The 26941-nt window shown below is 45.0% G+C and overlaps 3 protein-coding genes across 7 annotated transcripts in view; 1 reads left to right on the forward strand and 2 right to left on the reverse strand.

Moving 5' to 3' along the window:
• Positions 1 to 11779, reverse strand: part of ALG9 (ALG9 alpha-1,2-mannosyltransferase) — a 34467-nt gene extending 22688 nt beyond the window's left edge. Inside the window, exons 1-8 of one of the 2 annotated variants that reach the window (XM_061593558.1) lie at positions 11566 to 11774; positions 10182 to 10320; positions 9732 to 9866; positions 8166 to 8236; positions 6677 to 6765; positions 5496 to 5631; positions 2240 to 2327; positions 134 to 239 (exon numbers count right to left, since the gene is read on the reverse strand). In XM_061593558.1, coding sequence (XP_061449542.1) covers positions 134 to 239; positions 2240 to 2327; positions 5496 to 5631; positions 6677 to 6765; positions 8166 to 8236; positions 9732 to 9866; positions 10182 to 10320; positions 11566 to 11687 — 886 coding nt within the window. In that variant the 5' untranslated portion in view covers positions 11688 to 11774. Of the gene's footprint in view, positions 1 to 133; positions 240 to 2239; positions 2328 to 5495; positions 5632 to 6676; positions 6766 to 8165; positions 8237 to 9731; positions 9867 to 10181; positions 10321 to 11565 lie in introns of both variants that reach the window. The other variant, XM_061593559.1, reaches the window with a different exon arrangement.
• A 2127-nt stretch (positions 11780 to 13906) lies between these two features.
• On the reverse strand, positions 13907 to 21840 carry FDXACB1 (ferredoxin-fold anticodon binding domain containing 1). 3 transcript variants are annotated; one of them, XM_061593554.1, is made up of 6 exons: positions 21699 to 21840; positions 20425 to 20619; positions 18547 to 18703; positions 17623 to 17826; positions 16778 to 16936; positions 13907 to 16215 (listed from the first exon to the last, which is right to left on the reverse strand). In XM_061593554.1, the coding sequence occupies exons 1-6, from the start codon at positions 21799 to 21801 to the stop codon at positions 15027 to 15029; spliced, it is 2007 nt and encodes a 668-aa protein (XP_061449538.1). In that variant the 5' UTR covers positions 21802 to 21840; the 3' UTR covers positions 13907 to 15026. The 3 variants fall into 3 exon arrangements, with proteins under 3 accessions (XP_061449538.1, XP_061449540.1, XP_061449541.1); XM_061593556.1 differs by having other exon boundaries at positions 13908 to 16215; positions 21580 to 21717; XM_061593557.1 differs by lacking the exon at positions 21699 to 21840 and adding an exon at positions 21454 to 21465 and having other exon boundaries at positions 13908 to 16215.
• On the forward strand, positions 21520 to 26835 carry CFAP68 (cilia and flagella associated protein 68). 2 transcript variants are annotated; one of them, XM_061593562.1, is made up of 4 exons: positions 21520 to 21597; positions 23783 to 24010; positions 25591 to 25657; positions 26484 to 26835. In XM_061593562.1, the coding sequence occupies exons 2-4, from the start codon at positions 23786 to 23788 to the stop codon at positions 26660 to 26662; spliced, it is 471 nt and encodes a 156-aa protein (XP_061449546.1). In that variant the 5' UTR covers positions 21520 to 21597; positions 23783 to 23785; the 3' UTR covers positions 26663 to 26835. The 2 variants fall into 2 exon arrangements, with proteins under 2 accessions (XP_061449546.1, XP_061449545.1); XM_061593561.1 differs by lacking the exon at positions 21520 to 21597 and adding an exon at positions 21651 to 21941.
• The last annotated feature ends 106 nt before the right edge of the window (positions 26836 to 26941 follow it).

The following is a 26941-nucleotide window of genomic DNA, read 5'->3' on the forward strand; positions in this document are numbered from 1 at the left end:
GCTCACCGAACTGGGCCAGCCCTGGGAACAACCCACCAGAGCATGCACCAATTTTTACAGCGTAATTTGTGTGGTTCCCACCCACCATACCACAACATTTCCCCCCCTCCCAGTGTCCTGCAGGTGGGCTCACCATACAGATCCGGTCCATGCGGTGTGAAGACGTTGTACAAGACAATGTTGAGAGGAGCAATCACCAGCTTCCCGTAGTGATAACTGTCCACAGCCACCAGGGGCACCTTCACGTAACAAGAAGGACAAAGCTGCTTATAGAATGCCTCACACTTTGGGCAATTCCCGGACAGCACTTGGACATTTCCCACATTTGCAAAAGAGTGTCACCCAGAGCTTGGAAAAGTTACTTTTCTGAACTACAACTCTCATCAGCCCAATCCAGTGGCCATGCTGGCTGGGGCTGATGGGAGTTGTAGTTCAAAAAAGTAACTTCTCCAAGTTCTGCACTGACCAGGACTTAAGCAAGAACTAGAGGTTACGGTGGACACAGGGCTGCCACTGAACATGGCATCCTCTCATCATGTGTGTGTACACATGTATACACCCCCGAAAATATGCAGTTATTGTTCCTCCCACGTTGTAACGGCATTAACCGTGTATGTTGCCCTGTGCTTACCACACATTATTATCTACTGCCGGCTGGGAAGAGGGGGCCTTGGTGGAAATGCACACTGCAAAAAGATGCCATGATATGGGCGGCAATATGACACATTACAGGGGAGAGAACTCATCAGCAGCCCCCATGCCCAGCATAGTTCTGCCCTTGCCTTTGACTAGAAGCCTGCAGCCAAAGAATAGGCTGGTCAGTTCTCTTGTGCATGCATTCATCACATTGCTTCCTTTGGCCCAGCAGGGACACCAAGCCACAATGCTGCAGTTCTAGTAGGAGCTGCAGCCGGTGGATCTAAGGCCTAGCAACCCTCTGCCCTTTGAGGTCCCTGACCCGCAGTCCCCAGCCTTCCAACTCTTCCCTGGCTGCCCCTTCACTCGCTCCTGGGTGAGATATTGCACCAACCCGACTTCCCCCTCAGCACCTCCGCTCATCAGCTGCGCACCTTTACCACCCATGCTGCTCCAGCTTCTCGAGACTGCCCAGCCCCCACTTTCTTTAGTCGCCTGTGTCCTTCCCTTGCACTCTCAGCTCCCTGCCCACTAAGGTAGGACACAGCCCACCCTGTTCTACTGCTCTGAAGCCAAAGCCTCCTTTCCCATCTGCCTCACTTTGTCTCTTCATCCTTCCGCCTCCTTCTCCTTCAATTATGCATTATTTAGTTTCCTGTTCCTCAGTCCTTTGCCTGCTCTGTGCTTCCCTTCAGGGACCCCTTCTAGCTTTCCTGCCTCCTGGGACCTCCAGTCTTTAGCTAGTCACAGAAAGCGACTCTTGTTCCTACAGCTTATGTGAGGTTTTAATTCCAGCCAAACCGGCAACTCTCTTTTCTCACACAGAATTTGGACTGTGAGCATTCCAACAACTGTTCCCTAAGCAGTTGGGATCCCTGCAACACCACAGAGGCTGCTGAGAACCAACTCAGCCAAGCTGTGTTAGAGGCTTCATAGCTACAAGTGCAATACAATATGGATTGTAAGATGTGCCCAAGGCTATGATCAGCTTATTTTTTCACTTAAAAAAATCTTTAACATTTTTGTACTCAGCAGCATCCAGCATGGAGAGGCTGCACTGCTTACCTGTCCTATCTCCGGCCGAGTCACTACTGAATACCAGGGCGGATACAAGGTGGCGGCAAGGTCAACGTGGTACAAATGCGCTGGCGGAAGCATGGGATTGGCTCCGCCAGCATATCTGCAGACCTCCCCGCTCTCCTTCCCCATCCCAGCATGCAGCAGCGACTCAGCTAAGTGGCGCAGCCTCATCATACCATCCACCACTGCCTGTACTCCAGTTCAGAGAGGGAAGGAAGGAAGATTTTAGCCCTACTTCTGAACTATTTGCTTTGGTAACCATTATGACAACTCCTTCCCAGGATGCCTCTTTTCACCACAAAGAAAATAACTTCCTGTCCGGAAAGGTGTGCAGAAAACAGTGGGATATCCTCACATGACTTCAGTGAGCACAATACTACTTGTAAGGGAAGAGAGGGGGATGAGAATTGCAAGGTCAGCAGAAAGAGACCCTTCCTTCTAAGTAACCCTTTCAGAAGAACCCGATACTGTTCCGCTCTGATTATACCACGCTCCCCTCTGAACCAAAAACAATTCCACTCACCAGAAACACCACCAGCGCGACCAAAGACCACTTCAGGAAGCTCTTCCACCTTCTTTTCAGGATGAGGAAGTCAAAGGCAATTGGAAGCCTAGCAAAAGGAGCAGCAAAGAGATGTTTTAGAGCAAGGGCGTCGGGATAACTGTCTCCACACCTCATCCAATCAGCAACAAATATTTAAATCTTAACATGGATGTTTAAAAATATTTATTGATTGACAGATTGCCCTTGGAAAACTTGCTACACAACACACACCTCCTCACCATGTGGAGACTTTTGCCCAGCCCCATTTATCTACCCTTGAATAAAGCCCTGTTTCTGAATTATTCAAGGATATTTGATAAGAAATTCATTTTCTGTTAAGAACAGCAGAGAGAGTGGGAAGTGAAATTTATAAAAGATGCGAGTGGAGAAATAGAACTGAAATGCGACAAGGCAAAATGAACAGAGAGAGTGTTTTTTGGAAAGGTGTGGCTGGAGATAGAACAAACTTTGCAAACACAGAGCAAAAAGGGGGGGGAGTGGTGTGAAGAGATAAGTTGGAACAATCCTCTTGGAGTAACAGAGGGAATCTCCTTTCTATTGGGAAAGTGGCAGGGTTAGAGCTTATAACTTGTGCTGGCAGCCTGCAAAACTCTTTGCTCAGAATTTTGCCAAGTGCGGGACTTCCGGGAAGGGTTGCTTTGCCTGTGCTGCCTCTGAGTCGAGCTCTCGTCTCAGAAGAAGCTTTTTCAGCTTTAAAATCAGTCAAAACGTTATTTTTGACTGGTAAAGATTTTCTCCCGGACAGGGAGAAACGTAGAGATTAACCACAAAGCCTGTTTTTGTGGGGAGGACTGGATTTCATTTATTTATGAGAGAAGGTTCAAACTGCAATGCCGGATGGACTTTCATCAAGCTCTAGCTGATTACAGCGATACGTTTATCTTTTCTTCAAAGAAAAACGGACTCTAACAGGCAGATAAGCATCCTTCTTTCTATTTTCTTTTTTCACTTGGTTTAAATTGTTGCAGCAAAAAAGAGATTTGTCAATGAATCAGCTGTGAAGAACTTCTGGGTGAGTTATGGCTTTTCTCTTTCACTCACGAAATTAAGGAGGAAAGAAATCGAAAAAGCTTATATTTGTTTTTATTGCAAAAAGCTGTCCTGGAGGTGCATTCTAAAGATACCAAAGGAAGAGGGATTTCTATTTCGAGGAGGGGGAAAAAAATTATTATTTTTTGAGTCTATTTCATTTTGACGAATCTGCTTGTTCATGACGCCACTAATTGTTTTGATGTTGGGAACTAAGTTTGTTTTGTATTCCTGAACACATAAAAGATAAGGCAGGCTGTACTGTCTACACTGATGTCAGCAAGCCTGTAATATTAACCCAATTGTGGCTGAAATAATTTTTGTTTCTGTGGTTTTAAGAATGACAACCAGGAAAGTGATTGAGACCATGGAAGAAATTATGTTTCAGAAAATAATGGGTGAGATTGAGATAATGAAACAAACCCTGAGACAGGGTAGACAGGAGATGAAAATTGAATTTAACAAAATGACACAGGAGCTTAAAGAAATAGGGGATTCTGTGAGAGAGGTGTTTGATGAGATTAGAGATGAGAAAAATTAAAGGGAAGCCACAAGCCCTGGAGATTGGAACAAATGTGAAATTGGAAAAAGATTTGGAGTTTATGGATGTTAGAAATAAAGTTTACTGTTTGGAATTCAACGTTGTCTCTGAAGAAATTAATGAAGATTTTGGTGGTAAAGTTATCAATGTCTTGGATAATTTTCTGGACTGGAATGATGTGATGGAGCTTGACATAGAAAAAATCTATGGAGTTGGCTACAGATATGTGACAGTGGAGAAACTCTTAAGAGATGAGCCAGTGCATTTTGTAAAAAAGAAGAACAGAGATATGACTTTGCAGCAATATTTCAGCAACATATTCAGAATTCTTGACTGGAATGATGTGATGGGGCTTGACATAGAAAAAAATTATGGAATTAACTACAAATATGTGACAATGGAAAAACTTTTAAGAGATGAGCCAGTGCATTTTGTAAAAAAGAAGAGCAGAGATGTGACTTTACAACAATATTTCAGCAACATATTCAGAATTGATGGCAAGGACATATTTGTGATGGGGGAAATTCCCATCAGACTCTTGTTATATGACTATGGCTATGACAGCAAGATCATCATGGGATACTGATAATGGATGAATGGATACTGAAACCACTGGATTTAACAGGACTATTGAAGATGGAAGATGGAATTAATATTGATAATGGAAGAATGGTTATGGAAATTATTGGACCTAACAGATTTGACGAGATGGATTAATCGATATGTTTATTTGGACTATGGCTATGACAACAAGATTATTATGGGATACTGATAATGGAAGAATGGCTACTGAAATTACTGGATTTAACAGGATTATTGAAGATGGAAGATGGAATTAATACAGATAATGGAAGAATGGCTATTGAAATTATTGGGCCTAACAGATTTGAATCAGATGGATTAAGCGACATGTTTATCTGGAGAAAATTGAAAGATATATCTCTCAAGGAATTGAAACCTCTCTTTGACTTTTTGTGGAAAGAATAAAGTAATGTTTATGAGATTTGATGATTAATTAAGATAACTACTGGAGGAAAGTGATTTTATAATATAATTTTAGAGACAGGATTGTTATATATTGTAGACCTATAACTGATCTGCGACAAATCGGAAGTCAACATTTTATTTTATTGTTTAATTGTTTTTGTTTTATTTTGTTCTTTGTCTTTGAAAATTTGAATAAAAATTAATGATAAAAAAAAAAAGAATTTTGCCAAGTGCATGATTTGAACAATTCTAGCTGCAATATTAATTGAATGCATCCAGTTTTTACTCTAACTGCTGGAAGCTCTCTTTGATCCTCAAGAAATTGCCCATGCATTTTTGGAACTTTCCTCTGCAACCATGAGGGCTAGAAACTTAATGAAAAAGAGTTTTCAGTAGCTTAGTAAGCATCACAGCACGTACATAGAATGCAAACAACTAGGGCCCAAAATACAAAATTCATTCACACTTCTCCAAGGAACAGGAGTTACACAGCTACATTCTCCAGGAAGTCAAGAGTCAAACAAGGCAGCCTTATGCACAGAGCTATTGCAATCAAAGGGCTATGGAGAGACATCAGTGTCTTTCCGACTGTCTGGGGCCCAACCAGAGCTACCAGGTCTTGAATGCTTCCAGGTCCCCATGCTCCCTTTTGCTTACCCAAGCGCTGCACTGAAAGGCCAGCCCACGATGGCTCCAGCAGCCACTCCCAAGACCGCCAGAGAGATTTTATCCATGTACCACCCCGTCATTGCTATTACTGTGCTGTACATGCAGAAGCTGCTGGGGAGGAAGGCTGAAAAGCAAAAGAAGCAAAATGGAGTCAAGGTTTGGGAGCAAAAGAAACGCTTTCACAGCGCCCACAAGATGACACGAGGTCGTATCAGAGCTCCTTGGCAGAAGGAGGAGATTCTCTCAGCACAAACCTAAGAACACGTGACACAGGAAAGGAGCCAGAGTTCAAGGGGAGAGCACCTGCGTTGCATGCAGAAGGCCCCAGGTTCAGTCTCCAATTTTAAAAAATCAGATAGGAAAATATGGGAAAGGACTCTCCCTTTCTGCCCAAGACCCTTGAGGTTGCTGCATCAGAGTAAACAATACTGGGCTAGATGGCTCAGCAGTCACACTCAGTATAAGGCAGTTTGGTGGGAGGGGCGCTTGGGGTTACCCTTGGAATCCTTCCAGTGGGAAAGTCGTTCCTTAAGCACCGCCTTGCTGACTAGACGTCCATCCCCCTTCACTACTAGAAATGTTTTGCAACAGATCTTCTCTTTTTATGCCACACTGCAGGGGGCTCAGGAGACAAGTCAGGGCCTTCTTACAGCTACACCTGGGGATCCAGGCTAATTTCTCTCCCTCTCCAACAGATAGAGGTGACTCTCGCAGTAAGCAAACTGATTGATTTTCATGTTCTTATTCCACTGAAATTAAATCCAAAAATATGCATTGTGATTTCCACAGAATCTGGATGACCAGAAGTCTGCACTTGACTACCCAGTGCAAAGTCCAGTATCCTTTTTAGAATTCTGAACATCCCAATATTTTTTTGTTAAAGTTTCTAGCCCCCATTGGTGTGAAGAAAAGATTGAAAAGTATATTCAAATGTTAGTTGAATTATTGAAATGACAGGCAGAGACCTGGAGAGGGGAGAAAAGATTCACCTAAATCGGTCACGTAATGTCTACCCCTGAAACACCTCTTACCTGTCCCCACTGACTCATGCACTTCCTCTGACCGAATCCCTACCAAATAACTGCAAATTTTGCAAGAGAATTTCTTTGCCCATCAAAATCCACGATGAAATCAGACCCTACCTTCAAGCCATCCACTTCTTAACTTACCAGCTGCTGAGCAGAACATCCCAGTGCTGAGTACCAAGAAAGCCAACATGAGGCGGCTCACATGCAGCCCAAATTTCTTGCACACTGCCCTGAGGAAGGAGAGGACAGAATCAGCACAGTTCCAGCACACTGGTGCACCCGTGGCCTACAACAGCTGAGAACTTTAGGGTAAAACATAGGAAGACAGGAAGCTGCCTTGAGCTGAGTCAGACTCAGGGGTCCATTTGGCTTAGCACTGTCTGCAATGGCTGCAAGAGCTTGGAAAAGTTACTTTTTTGAACTACAGCTCCCATCAGCCCCAGCCAGCGTGGCCACTGGACTGGGCTGATGGGAGTTGTAGTTCAAAAAAGTAACTTTTCCAAGCTCTGAATTCGACTGGCAATGGTGCTACAGGGTTTCAGACACGGAATCACGCCAAGCACCACCTAGAGATGCTGGGGATTGAACCTGGGACCTTCTGCATGCAAGACAGATGCTCTACCCCTGAGCTATGGCCCTTCCCCTAAACAGACAACAACACCTGGGCTAGAAGGGTCAATGGTGTGACTCAGAGGAAGGTAGCTTTGTTTTTAGGTGTGCCACATAACTCACTGGCAGAGCATGTGTGTTGTACTCTGAAGGCCACATGGACATCTCCAGCTAAAAAGGGTCTCAGAAGTCTGAGCTAGGAAAGTCCAGGGAGTGGGCTAGATGGACCAATGACTAGCTGCAGCCAATGTGGCCTCCACCTCCTTCAACTAAAAGGAATCATCTTGCCCTAAGGGAAGATCTAGGTTTCAATAAGCTTCCCCACCATTTGTAGCCTGTCTTGGTGGTTTTGTTATGTGGTTTTAATTGATCCTTGTTGTTTTAATATTTCTATAATAACGATATGATGAGGATCACGTGAAAAGCAGAAATAAAAAATAAAAATTCTGAAATTAAATTGTCAGTACAAGACAACTTAGAGCCCAAAGGGCATCCCCCAAGCTGCTGATGGGATGTGAGAGGAAGAAAGAAAAGCTATTAACACGAGCTCTGGCCAGTTGTACACTAAGATTCCAGCTACTAACAGGCATAGTGCCATGTTATACTTTTGCTTCTCAGTAAGTCCTCTGTACTTCTCCATCCAGCCTTCATCACCTCTGCTCCTTTATGTTTTTTCACCAGGGTCACCCATCATCCATATATGAGCTGAGACCAGTGTGCTGAGGAGTATGGGAAGCAGCAGGTTTGTGGTATAGATGGCAATCCTAACTGGCACCTAATGGGTGAAGCTGGCTTATCTGACAGCTTAATATCGATTTATATCCTAAGGCAACCCAGAATTTTTTCCAGCTCTTAGGATTTCTAAATGAATCAGATCCTCACGGTGGCTTACAACATAAAATGCGCACATAACAAAAACATGCCCAAGATTTCTAGAACTGACAGATTCCAAGGCAATAACATCTGTGTTAATGGCCATATTACTCACAACAGCAACAGAGGAAGCATTTTCTGTACTCACTTATAAAAGTAAAGCTCACAGACACAACTCAGGAAGGCCAAAAGACAGCGCAAGAAGTAGAAGATAAGAACCTAGGAGGAACAGTTACAATTATAACCCTTGTACAGGCAGAGTCAACCCCATCCTTCCTTGTTCTCTGGCAAGGTATAAAGCAAGACATTCGACCAAGATGGACTTAATAAAAATAAATTAATTAAAAAAGCAAGGAATACTTGATGAACAAATACAATCAAATGTTTCTTTCAAGTCCAGGAAATTGTGGGCACACCTTTCTCAGTGTGCCTACTTCCCACTGCACCAAGGATGCTGGTAGAAGACAGCGAAGAAGACCAGGGAGGGGGGCAAGCTTAGGTGAACAATGGATGGAACAGTAGCCAAGACACAGAGGAAGCGGGCAGTCATGTTTTGGGCAACTGATTCCAGAAAAGAGAAGCAGGCGCTCCCCCGGGCAGGAGCAACAACTATAACCTGCTTGAGAACAAAGATCTACTCTTGAGTAGGGAGGTGGGGAATGGAACAGAAAGTAGGTGTGCCTAAGGAAGGCTGCCTATAAACTGCAAAAGGCTCTTCCGAGGTGTTTCCATGATGAGCCTGGAGACAAGGAGAAGGGAAAAAGGTGGGCGCTTGTCAACTCCCATCTGGCCTTAAGTAACTGGCTGGAGTGGTGTGGAAAGAAGGTAGGTAGGTCCTGTCAGGGACCAGGAGTCAGATTCCATTTGGAGTCAAGGACTCTGAAAGAGAAAGGGGAGGGCATGCAGGGCTATCCCCAGAGACACTGCTGCCTGATCAGCCTGTGGGGCTAGTGTCCCTCCAGCCAGAAGATGTCTTCTGACTTGGAGAACTCTGTTAAATTACAGAGAGGAGTAGGAGACTACAGGGCCCCTTTAAAGAAAGCAGCATCTTCCAGTATGGGTAGGGCTAACAATCGGGGTGCAGCTGTGGCTGCCGCTATATAGGGAGGACTCTCAGTTTGCTCCTTGCTGAAGCAACATGGGAGTTTTGTGTTCCTCAAGTACAGTCTAAGCCCTGCAGCCAGCCTGAACTCTTCACTACCTTAATTCAACTCAGTTTACTCTGCACCCAGCCTGACTTGCTTCACCTTGCCACAGAGCAGGACAGGTCCCACCAGGGATGTGTGAGGGACTCCAGCTCTGCCCAGCATATTGATGCAGTCAAGGTATGATATGGGCAAGGAACATTTTTCAGACTGAGGGCCCCATTAGAATCCAAGCAACTTTCCAGAGACTGCAAACTAGTGGCATGTAGCACCGGAGGCTAAAGTGGGTAAAGCAATGGATGAAACTTTACCCTTGAATAGCATGCTAGTTTCTACACACACTTGCATATCTCTCTGCCTTGCATTCAGGCAACCAAGCATCATTATCAGAGTTTAAGGGTGTTTTACAGGCAGGCAAAAACACCCAAGGTGGATATGATGTAGGGCTAGCAAAGGGTGTGGCTAAGGAAGGGGTGTGGCCTTAGAGTCCCAAGGGCCAAACAAAGGCCTAGAGGGCTGCATTTGGCCCCCAGGCCTGAGGCTCCTCACCCCTGAGGTATACACAGTACCTTATTAGTTTGCAGAACTCTGGCATGAAACAAGGCTGGTAAGGCGTGGAGCCACAGGTATGCGTAGGAGCGGATGGCATAGACAGGAGAATATTCCCAGGTCTGGAAGCCTTTACCGTAAACGAGGTAGTGCATCTATAGGACACATTACAAATACAAGTCAGGAAATGTTCCGATTCTTGCTTTAGTAACATGCACACCAGGATAACAATGCTGAAAGCTAAGCCAGGTATGAGCAAAGTATTATCAAGAACAGCACAAGATTTGCAGTGGCTGCTCTTGCTCCTATGAAACAAGAATCTGCAGGATGGTGATCTCACATTGCACCAGAGCCTAGGGTACACCTTGGATACTGCTACTTCTAAATCCAAGAATGACTAAGGATCTGGATTGAGCATTAGCCCCCTTTACACCCCAGCAAGATACTTCACAGACATGGAAGCCACTCACAGGTTCCCAGTAGTTAAATGTCTCATCGCAGTCGGAGATGTTACTCAGCAGAGCAGCGCAGAACCTGGCAGAGATTAGACACTTGAAAGCTGTAGATCCTTCAGGGGCCCAGACATGTCCTGTTTTGCTCGCAGATGGCCTAGGAGAGAGCCAAAAGCCACAGTGATAGCCCTGTTAGTGGATGATAAGGTGAAGGGATTAGGCCCAAGTGACAAGGTGACTAAAGCTAAGAGAAGGAAAGAGTACTTGGAATCATTCTAGACTTACAGAATGTATCTTTATCCATACATCTAAACATTTGCACCGTTGAAGCAATTGCAATCAATTCTCACTGTTCTTGAAATGTAAACCAATTTGCCCATTGATCAGTGAGTGGTGGGTGGTAGTGGATCCTTGTTCCATCAAAATACCAGTTGGATCAAACCTTGGTTGGCCTGCAGCCAAGAATCCCTCTCATGTCCACCTCTCAGGTTGCTAAAGGTGTTTTTCAAACATCTGTATGGCTGCTGCTGTGAATAGGAGACTGGGAAGGATTCTTAAACTATCGTCCAACTGACAGCTTAACTTCTTTCCTTGAGTCCTTCAAAAAACTACACACAAGGATTCAAATATACACCCCAAAAGAAGAGAAAAGGAAAGTACTTGGGGGGGGGGGAGAGTCTCTGTTTCAGGATCCCCCATGAAATGCCCCACTTATATTTGGGGAGAGCAGCCACAAAGCCTCTGGGTCTCTCCTGAACTGGGGAGAGTCCCACCAAGCTGTATCTATATGTGGTGCATGTGTATTCCTGATCCTGTCAACTATATGAAGCTGATGGGGGGGTTAGGTTGGGGGGAGCAAGTGAATTAAGGTGAGGGGGCTACATAGAATAGGGACTCTTACCTTGTGAGGTCCCAGGCAGCTGGGGCAATGCTATTAAGTCTGCTTTGTGGCCCCTACCGGCTTTGGGGGAGTGGGAGCAATATAGCTGGCAGAGATGCAAGGAGTGGGGGGGCTCTATGATCCTGAAAGTTGCGTGCGTGGACGGGTATGTGTGTCTTTTTAGGTTATTAATGATGTTCAGTTTTTAAGCAAACTATCAATGCAACATTTTAAGAAGCTTAAAATCGGGATCTCTCCCCCTCCCCACTTCCACGCACCCTTTGCACCACTTTGCTCCCCCCACGATAAAAACAAAAACGGTTAGATCCTAAGACATTACAGGAACACCCCCTCGAGCCCACCTCGAAATGGGGCTCCCCTCCTACCCAAGCCCCCCCAATTCCTTGAGGGGTTCCATTTACTTCAAGCAACCCTTCTTCGCCCCCCATAAAGTCACTCCGCCCCGCCAGGTCGCCCCCTATTACCTCCTCGCCCCGCCCCAGCCCACTATCTGCCACCTACTCGGCTTTGGTCCCCTCAGCGGCCGGTGGAGGCGCATCTTCGCGCTGTCGGGCAACAGCCGCCGCCGCCGCCGCATCCCCACCTCCCCCTCGAGGCCGCTGCCGGGGGCCCTTGGCCGCCATGCCGTGTGTGGGCAAGAGAGCGGCCTCACCGGCTGACTCCTCCCCTGCAGTCAGTATCGGGACACGTCAGAGCTGAAGGCGGCGGCCGCCATGATGATTCCGGGCAGCACATATGCGCAAGCGCAATGCCTTTCCACTTTTCCCCACTGGGAAAACGTGTCTTCTTTTTGCAGGAGGGAAAGAGATTGTAGCTGCTGCCGCCGGCTTTCTGTTACCTCTCGCGCCACGCTGAGGCGGTAGCGTTCGATTGTACCGCTTCAGTTTCCAAGTGGGAAGGTCGTTTTTACACGTGCCCTTTCACATATTTTTAAAGCATCCCTTTCATGCAGTAAGCTAGAAATGTTGAGATTTGGCCTCTTCCTGATCATTGCAAAGATGTGGGGTTTTAAAAAAATGTAAATGGGAGTGAGCATGCAAAAATGTGACTAATCTCATCGCTTTCAAAAATAACACCCACAGTATGTGTTGCAATTTGTTTTGTGCCAAGGGTAGGGCCTATGGCCAAGATGCTAAGCGCTTGCAGGTTAAGTCTGTTTATTCGAATGGGACTTGCTTTCTTGTAAACTACCAAGGTTTATGGTGCTTTGCATTACCTAGTTGGTTTGAATCCTGCATACAATCCATAGTTACAAGATTTGCTGTTCTTGCATTTGACTTTTCCGCATTCTACCTGATGCAAGAGGAACAGGCGTTGGTCTCTGTGATGTTCCTGCTTATAGTGTAAATATGGTAAGTGCTGTTTATATAGAAGACATATGGTAAGTGGAGTGAAAGAGGAGGGGGGAGTACATGAGCAGTAGAATGCTGGATGATTGGCTGAGCGTTTGAATGGCTGGGAGTATAAATGGAAGAATGACAGTTGAATCTGGGTGGATGTTGGGAGTGTGGAGAAAGAGGTGTTTGAGGGTGGAGGTCAGGAGTGTGGAGAAAGAGGGAGTTGGAGTTCTGATTAATAATAAGTCAAGTACAAAACAGGAATAGATGAAACCATACGCTTGTGAAACATTCTAAAACTAATCTTGTTATTTCTGATATTTAATAAATACTTATTTGGTTTACCAAAGGCCTGATCCTTGGCTGTGGGATATACAGACCAGAAGGGAGGGCAAGGTAATTACCAAGGCTGAACAGAAACAGTATCTAATGGTGGCAGCGGTGAAGGGAGGAATAATAACAATTCAAGTATCCAGAGCAACCCAGAGTTGTATGCGTTATCTATAAAGATACAAGGGGGTTGGGAACAGCATAAGCACGCAGTCACAAATGTAACCAGCTAGAGAGAGACTCAGGCAGTCTCTGGGAGTATTGGTTATAGGACGTGACTGGTGGTGGTGCCTAGCAGGGGGATCTAGTGAGATCTGTGCTAGAGCGGAGTGAGAAACCATATAAAGGACGGTCCGGACTGGTGGTGTCCCTGGTGGTGCCTAGTGAAAGGCAGTAGCCACAAGCAGGTGGGAACCTGACAGGGAGAACCAGGGAAGGACATCACAGTCTCCATGTGCTCCATGTATGTTTTTACATGTTTTTTCAAGCATTGGAAACTGCATCATCCTGTTGGAAGCCTGTCTGAATTGAATAGAGTTTAGTCTGGCATAGGACTTAAACTGCAGCTGTGCAGTGCAGTCCTAGCCTGTGCCTGCTTGCTTGGGCATAGTTCTTTTTAGCGTTGCAGCCTTAGTGATAAATATCACTGAATGTGCATCTTGAATTCACCAAGGACATGATTGTGCACACAAGTCTGCAAAGTGTGAAGCAGTGTTGCTCAGTACAGAAGCTATTGAATAGGCTTTAAATAAGACCTGGGCGCATCCAAACTGATTGGATTAGTCAAGGACTGGCTGGCATCAGAGCAAAATCGTAGCCCTTTCTTCTTTAAGCTATGGCTGGACCAGCTGAAGCTTAGCAGACTCAAAAGGCCCAGGATTCTGTAACAGCCTCTCATTTTAGCCCTAGTAACAACTGCCATAATCCTATCTAAAAATAAGACACAGCACTTGCTGATTTGGGTCTTTGCAATGCCTGAGACTATAAATATATTTGCATTTCGTCACTCATTCCCTATGTGTTTCACACCTGCAGGTGTGGGTGTTGCCGAGATTGCTGAACTTGTAAGACAGGTATGGAGAGCCTGAGGGCCAAATACAGCCCTCCAGGCTTCTCTATCTGGCCCCTGGGACTCTCCACAGGCCACACCCCCTCCCAAGCCACACCCCTCACCAGCTTTGCACCCTCATTTTTGCCTGGTTAGAGCATGTCCTTGAACACCAATATTAATTTTTGCTTGCCTGGATTGAGGGGTGGGGAAGCAAATGTCTGTAGAACTAGCCTACAGCACAAAGGCAAAATTCACATTTTGTTTCTCTGCCTGCTTTTGCCTCTGGCCCTATCCACTACTGGTACGTGGCCCCTGGAAGGTTGCACAGAAGGGAAAGTGGCCCCTGAGCTCAAAAAGTCCCCCCCCCCGCTGTATGACGTGCCTGCACAGAAACTGGACTTTGGATTCTGACACAGGAGACCCAAGTTCAAGTCCCTGCTCAGCCACAAGCCCTGCTGAGTGAGCTTGGGTCAGTGACCCTCTCTTAGCATAACCAACCTTACAGGGTTGCTGTGAGGGAGAAAAGAAGTGAACCGTGTGCATTGCCATGAGCTTGTCTGAAAGACTTTTCCATGGTTTTTCCTAAAGACTGTGCCAGAACTCCACTCAGAAATGTTATTCCTTCAGCAGCCAAACTGGACAGCTTCAGCATGTGCACCTTGCAGTTTACAGCTCCAGCCTTCCAATAATGCCATGAAATGTAAGCGTTATTAAAGAGCAGATGGGACTAAATAAAATGGTCCATATAGCCTGTTTTTGTTTCCTGACTGGCTGAGGCTCTCTTAGCTTCTGAAGTGGGAGCTAGATGCAATCACAGCAGCCTGCAACTAAGAGCCTCCTCTAAAAAGGAGAACCCAACTAAGAGTGACAAAAGATAAAACAAGGTTTATAAAGTTTATTGCCTTAAATAGCAGAATGGGGGGAAAGTGTCATGTGCGCCACTTTGAACCCCACCTAGCCTTTATGAAAGGCTTATGGCTGACCTGCTTATAACACACACTGTTAAATGTGTCACCAGTTACCCAGCCAATTTTAATGTCCAGGGCTTCTTTTGTGACAGTACTCAATGGTATGGAGCAGTGGCTTTTTTGGCTGCCCGTGCCACTTTGTGGTACTTTAATCATTGTATGAATACTGGCGCTTCATTTTTTACCAAAAAAGCACTGGTAATATCCAGACTTCTCCTCACAGTAATCTGAATTAGGGATTCGGGCCAAACCTGTCTGCAGAGAGAGGATGAAGAACTACCTAAGAGTCACATGCAGACAACGCTGTATTTCTTTCCTAAGCTTCTCCTGCATTGCTGCCACCTGCTGGCGACTGAGTGCTTTGTCACAAGACTGGTAAGTGACCCTGTAGCAGAGGCTGGTTTGTGCTGTGCCTGGGTGCTGAAAGCTGTCAAGCAGTTGGACAGACACAACCGATTCACAAGAGACACACCTAGCAATGGTGTGAAGCTGGGCTTCGTTAAATCTTTCTGGTTCTGGAACCCAGAAACTGATGTCGTGCACGTAGGTGGGTGGGTAGAGCGAAAAGCTCTTGAAAGGGCCTAAGCGCCCCGCCGCAAACTGATTCAGGAAACGCTCGTCGGAAGTCCAGAGCATGCGCCAGTCAAAGATTCCACATGAATGCATGGCCAGAAGGTCAAGGTTCAGCGAAGCACAAACAATTTCTCGGTTGATGTTTGTTGGCTGCCACAAAGCTGTACTTACTGTCCCTACACAAAGCTCCTTTGGATCTGGGTCAGAAGCATCTGGGGTCACAGTGATAAAATACTTTGTCTTAAGAAGCTGAGGTTCAGGAGTCACAAAGGTGTTCAGCTGTGTTTCTGACTTCTCTGCTGTACTGTCTTGAAACCTGAAACCTGAAGGCTGGAGCAAAGTACTTAAAGCACTTGTAAGGTTTTCTGCAAGGAGCTGGGTACACGTGTCTTCTGAGCCCTTATTAACCACATGGATAAAGACGGTCTCATGAAAAACAGGCAGAGCATAAGCAGAGAGTTTGCATTTCGGAAAGGCCAGCCCACTGAGGACCAGGAAAGTCCCCAGAGGAAGCTCTGTGTTTTGTGCCATTCTGTGAAGAGAAACTAGAAGAGAAGGTCTGAGATAATACTGTCCAAAGACCCAATTTCTTTCCCAGCTGATCACGTTGTCTTCCTCATCTGAACCATCACAGCCAGGAAAGCCAGAAGGGAAGGCAAAGGCCTCTGTATCCCTTGCAGATTTGTTAACCACAGACTTGGGGTCTGGGTTGCTGTTGGCAGCAGGAACAACCCAAAAGGGATCCAGAGGGGAAGGAGAGTTGTGGCGGTCTTGAAACACCAAGGAAAGAGAATAGTTCACCTTTTGAACTGGGAAAGACTTGCCAAGCTCATCAATGAGTTTTTCATTTATTGTTCTTACAGGATGCTCTGAATTCACATCCAAGAAACCCCTAATTAAAAACAGAAAAAATACAAGAGAACGCAACATTCTTAGCCAAGTGATTAAAATCAGATTTTATATTTTAAACAGCATGTTGTTCATGCACCTCTAAAATGTGCAAAAGTGCTATAACCTTAGCAAATTCATTGTCATTCCCATTTCTCAGCAAATACATCTTCCAGATAACTGAAGACAGACTGGACTATGTGTCTTTTGACAGCTACAGCCCCTTTCCAGCTATAACAGCAGGATATCATGCCCTGAATAGTTCAGTTACAACGCATTTGAGTGCAGTCTTTCCCAGGGTTTGAATCCAGCACAAATCCATTAAACCACACTATATTTTATAAATTACAAACTTTAGATTAAGATTAGATTGTAATGCCAACCATAACTACTTGGAAGGAAATACAAGTCAAGTTAACAAAACTTGCATCCAAGTAAACATTTGGGAGGACTGCTACTCACAAATAGGGTGCCTTTGGAATTTTCTCCTTAAGATCACAGTCATCAATTGCATGGCTATGTTGTGCATGGAAAAATTCATAGGATTTGGCAACTCAATTACATACCTGTTAATCTTATCTAGAAATATCTCTGGAACAAGGAAGTAAACCAACTTTCCTTCCAGTTCTGTTTGACAGATCACAGACTTGGAATATGGAAAAGGCACACTCTGTGTGAATACGTGATTCAAAGCTCCTTCTACATGGAAGGATTTATCCTGACTCCTGCAAACAAACAAGACAAGAATGTTTACAGACAAACCAATTTACAATTTTTATTAGCACAAGCATAAAACCAAACAGATTATGCTGAGTTACGTAATTAACAATAAACTAATGAGATTTAGAACCCTGGGAATTAAATGCTAGACTGGCTGAAAGCACAGGATGGGATTCTGGAAGGAAGTCATGGGCAGTCACTATGGAGTGCTGACTGTTTTCCCCAACATCTTCGTAGAACTTAACTGGAGACAGAGGGAACTGACTGGATCTCAATCAACTTACCTGATAAAGTCTTTACATCCAAAAATAGGTAAAAAGCAGCCTTTCCCACCCAGGGGGTCCTCGCATATTTTGGACTACAACTCCCATTACCCCAACAAGCACAGTCAATAGTTGGGGCTAATGGAAGATATAGTCCAAAATATCTAGAGGGCACCATGTTGGGGAAGCTGGTATAAAGTATAGCACTACAGCTGGAGGCAAAAGAAGCTTAAATAGCAGGAATCTCATCCTGCCCAAGTAGCTGATAGAAGACTATGGGTTTCTGCAGCATACAGAACATGCACGGCATTTCTTCAACACAGGAGGCCCCTTAAGAAGTAGGAGCATATGCTAATATAGTGGTTACTATGGCAACACTCACAGTGGCATCTGGAACGCCACCGTCTGCTGTGCTGTACCACACTTACCTGTAACCTGTACATTTATATCCACGAGCATCCCCGATGTTAAATGGATGAACGTCGCTCAAGATAAATCCTGCCTCTGCTGCCATAGCAGCTACTTGCCAGCTGTTGTGCCATTCCCTCACTGGCTGGTCTGCAGGGGTACCACCCTGCCCTCTGCAAAGTGCCACATGGACCTCTCCTTTCTCTGCCAGGACCTCTGCACAGCTGGAACAGGAACAGACAAATGATGGGTAGCATTCTTCTGTGCTTCATGCAGCTGGTTTCATGAGCCATTTTGAAGGGGTCCCTGGACTGTCTTGCTTTTACTGATATTTCAGGGGAAGGAAAGTGAAAGTTACACTTCAGGAGGAAGAGTGGGTTCTATAGCTAACTAGTTATGCCGTTTGGCTAGGTATGAAAAGAATTTTTCAGCAAAAGAAATATTAAAATGTCATCAAAAGATTGCAAAGAAAGGACATGTAGTGCCTATATTTTCTCAACAGAACTTGGCAATGCTGCTCCAAATGTGGATTTTTACAGCTCCCCCCCTCCCTTCCCCAATATCTGAGAGGTCTGCTGGAAAACTTGCAAAAATGGGTAGCAACTCAGAGGAAGAATTCTTGGTTCTCTGCCCATCACTTCTTGTACTAAAACCCTCAGTCGCATTCCCCTTACCCATATAGAACAGCTGCTACCACGCTACCCCATGGCACAGAACTGCCAACTACAGCAAATATTTATGTATGGCATTCAAAATAAAACACACTGACTAAACGTGGCTGCCTGTATAAAGCCAGAAAATTTTAGACTTAGCTGGTTCACGTTTATATAGATCTTATTTTGAGGACAGGTTTTGGTGCAAGGTGGTTAACAGCAACTGAAATTAATGCCCCCCCTTCCTGCTGAGAGAAAGGAGTACACAGCTGTATTTCATTTTGTCCTCACCTACAGAAAAACTTGGCAAGAAGCTCCCTGTTCTTTTTCACTCCAGCTTTTCTCCCACAATGGGGGAAGTTGAAATAAATGCAATCAAAATCCCAGTCATCTGGCAAAAAGTGCTCCTTTAGTTTTGTGCAGTCAACACAAAAGAGAATTTCAGCACCTGGAATGTTAAAAGAAACAAAGGATGGACAACTTAAGATACTGGGAAGTTATCTTCATGCATGACACACTTTAATGAGCCCTTGACAAGCACAGAGTCTTTTATCAAAAAATTGATAGTACAAAGTCTGTCAAGGTATTCCCAGTGCAGCAAAGGTAACAACTGAAAGTAGAACTATAGATTCATTAGGCCTGAAGCTGTGTCTATCCCCATCCTACACGTCACAGTTCCAAGCACCAAGACAAATTCTTCCCTACATCAATCTCTAAAAAAATGAACTCTCACAATCCAGATTGTTGTGCCCACAAGTACACAGCAGATACAATAAATAGCTTCAAATGAGTCAAGAAGCAAGTCAAGCAACGTGCGATGGGGAATTGCAAGCCATGTGTAAGGTTGCTAGACTACAGCGAGATCCTTTATAGATCTCTAAATGTGCCAAGGATGGAGATGAAAATGCTGTGACTGATACTTACTGACTGACACATAGGCCAGTTGTCAGTACTTCCTATTTTAGAATTCCCTATGAACAATTGGCAATTGACATGACCATGTCTAGCATCTTCTATGTATTTGAAGGTTGATAAACACATTGGCCCTGATGTAATATAAATAAGGTGCATGATGGAGCCATGATTATTTGTTTTACTTAAATGCTTTGGGAAGTTACCTTTGTTGTGAAGGGGATGAATCCAATTAAGTCATTGTCCAAGCAAAACAACTTCCACAAGTCCAACACAACTTCCCCTCCCTCCGTCTCTTTCCCTTGCAACACCCCCAAATCTGCTCCTGAAGGTTGGGGGAACCTCTAGAGCAGATCTGGAGAGCACGTGATGGGAGGCGGGAGGGGAAGTCCCACTGTGCTCACAAAAGTCATTTCACATATTCAATAATTTTGTTGTACACAAGCCAAAGTATTGAGAAAAAGACAATGAATTACATGTGTTCCCAGAACAGAAGGGATCTAATGTTGATCAAAGTAAGTGGGTGGAGGACAAAGGAGGGAGAACTGTGAGTGAAGTCAGGAGACATGCTGGGGCTCACTAGGTAAGAACGGGACAGACAATTTTTTTCTTGAGGAGTTGTTAGCGTGATAGCATAACTTCTTCAGAAAAATCCCAATAAGAAAACTGGGATCAACAGGATCCTACAGCTTTTAATATCTTGTTTTTGTTTTCAGCTTTTGTACTGGAATTAAGAACTTGTAAATAGGTTTGTATGTAAATAGATGGAATAAAACCTTTTTTTATGGTGAGCTGGCTGAATTCACTCCTTAAAATTGTTTGGTCCAGACCTCATGTAGAGGTGTCCTATTTGACTGGGAAGGTGACTTCTAAAGTTGGAAAGCATATACATCAAATCTGGATTCATGATGGCTTTTCATTCTAAGTTCCAGAAGATATGTTTATCACTAATCAGATATTGTGACAATGTAGCTGCCGCATACTGTTCCTTTCCCTAGTTTCTTTATCCAGCCTCTTCCATCTCACCTGCTGTGGGACAAATCCAGCTTGATGAAGAGAGTAGCGAGGACAGTTGAAGCTGCAGTTACTTATTTGGTAGCTTTACAGGTCTAGGCAGGATTCCAGAAACCCTGTTTATCCCACTGCATCCCAGTAACCCCATCAACAGAGTCACAACAAGCCAATTTGCCCTAGAGGAAACAGTTCTCCAAAAACAGCAACTAGACGTTATGCAGCAAGCAAGTTTTTTCTTCTTACCTCTGTCCTTCAGATATTGTACATTGGATTTGGCAAGAGCTTGTCTAGAAACAGTATCTTCACTCTCATAGCAGGTAGCAACGATGTGAGTCTCACAGCCCCTCATTTCACACAAACTGGCAGAGAAGGAAAAGTTTCCTTCTCCAACCAGGAGGAGACGGGGTTGATGATGCAGAGGCCTCATAACAGCAAAGCCTTAAGTGAAGAGAAATTTAAGGGGTCAGGCTGGTTTCAAAGACATCTAGTGTTGTCATAAATTACAAGAGGTCTGCAAAGGCAGCACTTGCTAATAATATCAATCAGGCCACAATGGCTCATAGAACAGCAGTATACAAAATCCTCTGGCCTTGCCAAAAAAATCAAGGAATTCACAAGCAAACTAACAAGTATACTCATTTGACCTTAAAATACACAAATACATGCTCAAAAATTCTTATGTATGGTGAAAGGAAGCAGAGCAGTGGAGGAACTGGGGGCAAAGCCAAGGTGCGATACAGACAGCAGCCAGTGGTCTATACTTCCATTCATTATGTTGATTTAATGCCTTCTCTACTTCTGGTTCACGTAGCCCCCTTCCTTTCCCCTCCTAACACCTCAAATACTCTATACAGTTGTGGCAGGTTTTTTATATAAAAGTATGAAGAATACTGTAAAACTGTAAGAAAGTTTTAAAAAGCAAGGCCTTCTGGCTCTGTAACAGTTGAGGAGTACAGGCCAGTACATCCCTCTCCTTGAAACACGCTCAGCCAGGATGATGTAGTGGTCGGTGGCCAGTATGCCAGACTAGGACTACTAGGGCAGAGGGAGATGCAGGTTCAAATCCCCTCAAGCCACGGCACTCACTAGTGGGACCTTGGTCTATATTTAGTCCAGCCTGGCGCTCTCCAGATGCTTGTTTATTTATTTATTGTTTTATTTATATCCTGCCCTTCCTCAGCATGAGCCCACAGCTAGACTGCAATTCCCATAATTCCTCGAAGGGAAGCTGTGAGAACAAAATGGGGGGAGGGGAGAGAGAGAACCACGTACACCGCCTTGACCCCCTTCACGCACAGGCAGAGCATAAAGGAAATATATGAGATTTTTTTAAAAAGAGCAGAGGGCGCGTGGCATCGGTTTAGCCACGCCCCTCCTGTTTTTAAGGCGCACACACACCTGGGCAGAGAGCATGAGGTAGGGAGGTATATAAGTAAAAGAGTTAAGAGGTATTTCCTTCCCGGCCCCGGGTTATTTTTAAGCCTTCGGTTTTTCCTACACCATCCCCGAGAACGCACCTTTTCTCGTTCCGCCATAGAAGCCGGCGTCGCGGCCTTGTCGCGTCACTTCCGCCAGCGAGCGGACTTCGCTTCCGGCGCGCGCTGCTTGGGAGGTTGCCATAGAAACGGCTTCCCATCCTTCCCCCCCCCTTCGCCTCTTCCTCCCTTCTTTCTCCTCCGGTGGGCTAAGGCTTCTGTCCCGGGAGGGACGCGACCGGACTCCTCTGAGGCCGAGGGAAGGGCGGCGCGGGGCGGGGTTAGGTAGGTCAAGGACTCCTCCTTAATAATTAATAATAATAATAATTAATAATGAGCGAGGCTGGTGTTTGTGGGGCGGGGCGGCCTGATGAAAGGGAGTTGAGTAGAGAAGCCGCATTTATTATTTATGTATTTATTTATATACTGCCTTTCCTCCTCGAAGGAGCCCATCTTGAGGGATGAGAGCTGAAATGGAGCCTCCATGTCTAGAGGCAGGCTACCATCTTCTCTTTTTAATCTTTCTGTTTCTTTTGACATTGTCATTGAGGTCAGGATGGCTAACAGGGAGCAAGAAAGCTTCGGGGGGGAATTATTTAAAAATGACTTCTTTACAATCCACAGACCCACAGGGAATGTGACTGGAAGATTGGGAGGGGGTCTTGGAGGGAGAGAGAGAGAGAGAAAGTGTGATCGCTCCTCTCCCAGTAAGCATGGAGAGGCCAGGGAAGCAGGTGCTGGGAACAAGCTGCATTGGTCGGCCAACTCCCTTTTACCCCAGACTGCAAGTTTTCCGCGGGTATTCAGCTGACTGATGTTGGAAACAGAAAGCTAGACTCTTTCATGTATTTATTATTATTTTTGAATGTCACTCTCCCCTTAAGAAGCTCAAGGTGGCACACCTGGTTCTCTAACTCTCTCCCTCATTTTATCCTTGCAGCAACTCTCTTAGGTAGGTTAGTCCACATATCAAATCTCTTTAGTACACAGTTGAAGTGGCTGCTTCAAACATTTGGTAGCATTTCTGTCTGTATGCCATTATGCAGTGCAACCCTATGAATGTTATTCAGAAGTAAATGCTACTTAATTCATTAGGGCTTTCTCACTAGTGAGTCTGCATAGGATTGCAGCCATAGCTTAGTGCTTGAGTGCCTTGGTGAGGTGTAGTCATACCAATTTTTGGATAAAGGTCTCTCACTCCGTGGATGGTCTGGGGCCAGTGACATCAGCCCTTAGCTGATGATCAGGAAATCGCATCACAAACAAAAGTAATGTTTTTCTGGTTGCCTGCCCTAGTTCCTCCCACCCTCTTGTTTTGTCAGAGCTGCCAAAGCCTTTGGCACTATTAACATCTGCTGCAGCCTAGACCTCCACTCCATTGAGGTTGTCCATTGTGTTTGAGATCAGGAGACAAAATTCCAGTTAAGATCAGGACAAATTAGCAAGAAAATGTGGGATATGGATGAGTCTGATAGTTCATATACAACTACTACTAGTAGTTCTGGATCAGAGGTATTTGTCTGCTAACTCAGGTTCCACATTTCAGCCCAGTCCATCTGTACGATCTACCCATATGATGAAGCCATCCTGGTGTACTTTGGTTAAATTCAATCTTTCAACACCAGTTAATATCACTCTCCAGTGTCAGGAGGTCAGACTGATTTGGGTGTAAAAACTGAAGAAGTATAAGGCTGAAATAGAAATTTTAAAGCAATGTGAAGTTACTTTCTAAAATGTAAAATGTAAAAATAGTTATTCTTGGGCAACAGTCCAAAGTATACTTACGAGGAAGTAAGTCCCATTGAATAGTGAGTTTTAAGGAATACTTCTTTTGAAGTACACAAGTTTAAGATTAGGTCGCAAGAAGTGTAGTCTAGTAGAGGAACTAGTACCATATTAGGTCACACCCACAGCAAACAACCATTCCCAGGGCTTTTGGGGGAAAGTCATGTGCTTTAAATGTTTGGTGTGGATGTGACCTTAATGGCATTAAATAAATGCTAAATAGCAGTAGTACTGGTAGACAAACATGAGAGAAGACGTGACAGTTATTAGATACGTTTGTACTGTAGCTGTGCTTTTTTTAATCAGAGCTGTTGCCAGTTTTCTTTTCTGTCTCTTCCTAGGCCATGTCCCTGTCTTGCTTCTTTAACCCTCATCATGGCTGCTTATTACGGGCCAATGGCCATGGAGAAGTGTGGACAGATTGGAACAGCACTTCCAAATTCTTCCAGTATGGCTGGCGATGCACCACCAACGAGGACTCTTATGCCAACAAAACCCTCTTGGGGAACTGGGTTGAAGACCGCTACGACATTCGGAAAATGCTGCAGCCCAAGCCTCTCCCTTCCCAGGTCAGAGTGCCGTCTTTCCACCACCCTGTTCGTTAGTTTGCAGCATAAAGTGAAATACTTGATCCTCTACAGCAGGTTCAGCTAACCTGCAGCCCTCGAGGTGTCCTTGGACTCCAGTCCTCATCAGCACCAGCCAGAATGGCCAGCAGGGTTGATGGGAGCTGTAGGTCAGCCACATCCAGGAAGACCAAAGGTTCCCCACCCCTCCTCTAACACTCTGGGTTGTATTTAGCTAAGTCCTACTCAAAGCAGACCTGCTGAAATTAATGAACCTAAGTTAGTCATGTCTATTAATGTCAGTGGGTCTACTCTGAATAGGACTAGCATTGTATGACACCCTAAATGTTCAATTCCTTTATAATGCGCTGAATACAAGCCACGCCTTGAGAGAGCAAGTATAGAGATAAGATATTTGGACTAGGAAGGACTGGTTCATTTTCTTACTCAGCAGTGGTGCTCACTGGGCCCTGGGATCAGGCATTCCCTTTCAACCTAATCTATCTCTGTGTTGCTATGAGGATAAAAAGCGGGGAGGGATCATCTATATTCTCCATATTGTAGGACAGGTGGGATACAAATGTAATTCATATAGGAATAAAATAATTGTTCTATTGTATTTTGCCTTTGAAACGAGGCACATATCTGTGGGGGGGATGAGTAACAGATGTTGTCTAGGAACCCATGGCTCTTGCTCAAAGCTCTATGGAGGAAGCACAGTACACAAATGTAATAGTAGCTAGTGTTTCTCTGTGTGCTGTTGTCCTTGCTTACTTTCCCTCTGTGGAGTTGCCAGTTTATTTTCTTTGGCTGCAGTCCTATGCACTCCTTCCTAGGAAAGAGCCCCACTGTATACAGCAGAACTTTCTTCTGAATCAACATGCATACGGTTGCAGTATTAGTCACGTAATGGTCCCTCTCCCCATGTCCCTGATTATACCCAACCTTCTGCTGAGCTCAGCCAAGGCGGTGTATGTATGGAGATGTTCTGCTGAGAAGACTCTTCCTAGCAAAGGTTCTTCATTATTTTTTTGTTTAGAAAAAAGGTGAGTAAAGGGGGTGTATAAAATTATGCACGATAGAGGTGTATGAAATTATGTGTGGCATGGAAAAAGTGGGTAGAGGCGTTTTTCTCCTTGTCTCATAATACCAGGGTCATTATGATGGGGTCATCAGATGAAGCTGAATGTTAGGAGACTCTGGAAAGACAGAAGGAAGTCCTTCTTCACACTACACATAGTTAAACTACGGAACTCGCTCCCACAGGAGGCGGTGATGACCACCAACTTGGATAGTTTCAAAAGGGGATTAGACAATTCCATGGAAGAGGATAAGGTTGTCAATGACTGCTAACCATGATGGCCATGTTCCCCCTCCACTGTCAGAGACCTCTGCCTGTTGCTGGGAAACATGAACGAGAGGGCAGTTGCCTTCATGCACTGTTTGTGCACTCCCAAGAAATGTCTGGTTAGTCACTGTGGGAATCAAGATGCTAGACTAGATGGACTTTTGGACTGATCTAGCAGGGATCTTCTTATAGTTTCTTAGTTAAATGTGCACTCAATCTGGGTTTTTCCTTTCAGTATGCACACTACTTTGAGTCCACCTACTCGTCGGACTACTCCAAGGAAACGCCTCACAGTACAAGAAGTAGGTGCATGAAACTGGAATGCAGGCACATCGTTTATGGGTTGCCCCCAGCACTGGATCATATATTCCTAGCAGATTAATTCAAATCAGAGGTATACAGAAAGTGATGGTGTATGCTCTGGAGTGCCTTGACGGGCCAAAGGGCAGGTTAGAGCTAAGTTAAGTAAAGAAATGTCACAGGTAAAGAGTCAGTGAGCTCAGGATACACCTCAGCAAAGGGGCCTATAGGGACAGGAAGAACTCCAGTGATGTACACACAGATGTGCAGGCAGTCTGGATGCATGAGTGAATGGTGCCAACCCAATCACCCACAAAGAGGGCAACTATCCTTTGGAACTGTTCCCAATAAGAAAGTGGTATGTGTTGAGGCATTATCATTATTATTTATTAGATTTCTTGCCTGCCCTTCACCACAAAGTCCCAGAGCAGGTTACAATGTTGTAAAAAGATAGAGATACCCCATGATTTTAAAAGCAGCAAATACAACCCCAATAGTGTCAAGAATCTAGATTTGGGACAGATGCAAGATTCCATGTGCTGGAGTTGCAAACTGGAAAGATTAACAACTGTACTTATAGAAACCCCTGGATTCAGCTGCAGAACCTCCTGTAATGTACTTGTGATGAAGCAGCTTATCCCATTTGACTTTTCTAATGTGCCATCTCAGGAGTTCAGCTCCCTTTTTAGATTGGCAGAAGCTAGGACTGCCTTTGGCTAATGTGGAGTCTGTTCAGTGCAGTGTGTGTGTTCTGCTTTGCCAGCTTGCAACAACCCTGCTGGTTGCCTGCCTTTGAGCTCCTCAGCCTTGTCCTCTCTCTGCTCTTAGGAGTTACGCGAGAACCTCATTGGTTCCCTGGACACCAGCCAGAGCTGGAGCCTCCTCCAATCAAGCCAACAGCTCGGTCATGCTACATGATAGATTACGAGCCTCCACAGAGCAGGGGAGCCCACTTGTTGGTTGACGGAAAGCCCAAGGAACCAGAAGGGCTTCAGCTGAAGCAATAGGACTAGAGTGGGGCTCTCGTCAGCTTTGGGACAAGCCAGGTGGCTTGGAAGGCCCTGCTGATGTGACCCAGTTGCCCCCTCCCTTCCCCATCCACCTTCCTAAAAGCTAGGCTGCCGCAGCAGCTCACAGACCAGGTCTGAAAATAAAAGAGTGCGCCAGAGTGAGAAGGAGATTCTCCGTCGTTCTTGTGACTTGCTGTATCTCTGTGTGTCAGTTCTGGTTACTGTCCTTTCCCCGTTACATTCTGTGAAGCTCCGCCTGACATTTTTCTTTGCTGG

This window comes from Rhineura floridana, chromosome 12, assembly GCF_030035675.1.
Source record: "Rhineura floridana isolate rRhiFlo1 chromosome 12, rRhiFlo1.hap2, whole genome shotgun sequence".
In the NCBI taxonomy this organism is placed as follows: Eukaryota; Metazoa; Chordata; class Lepidosauria; order Squamata; family Rhineuridae; genus Rhineura; species Rhineura floridana.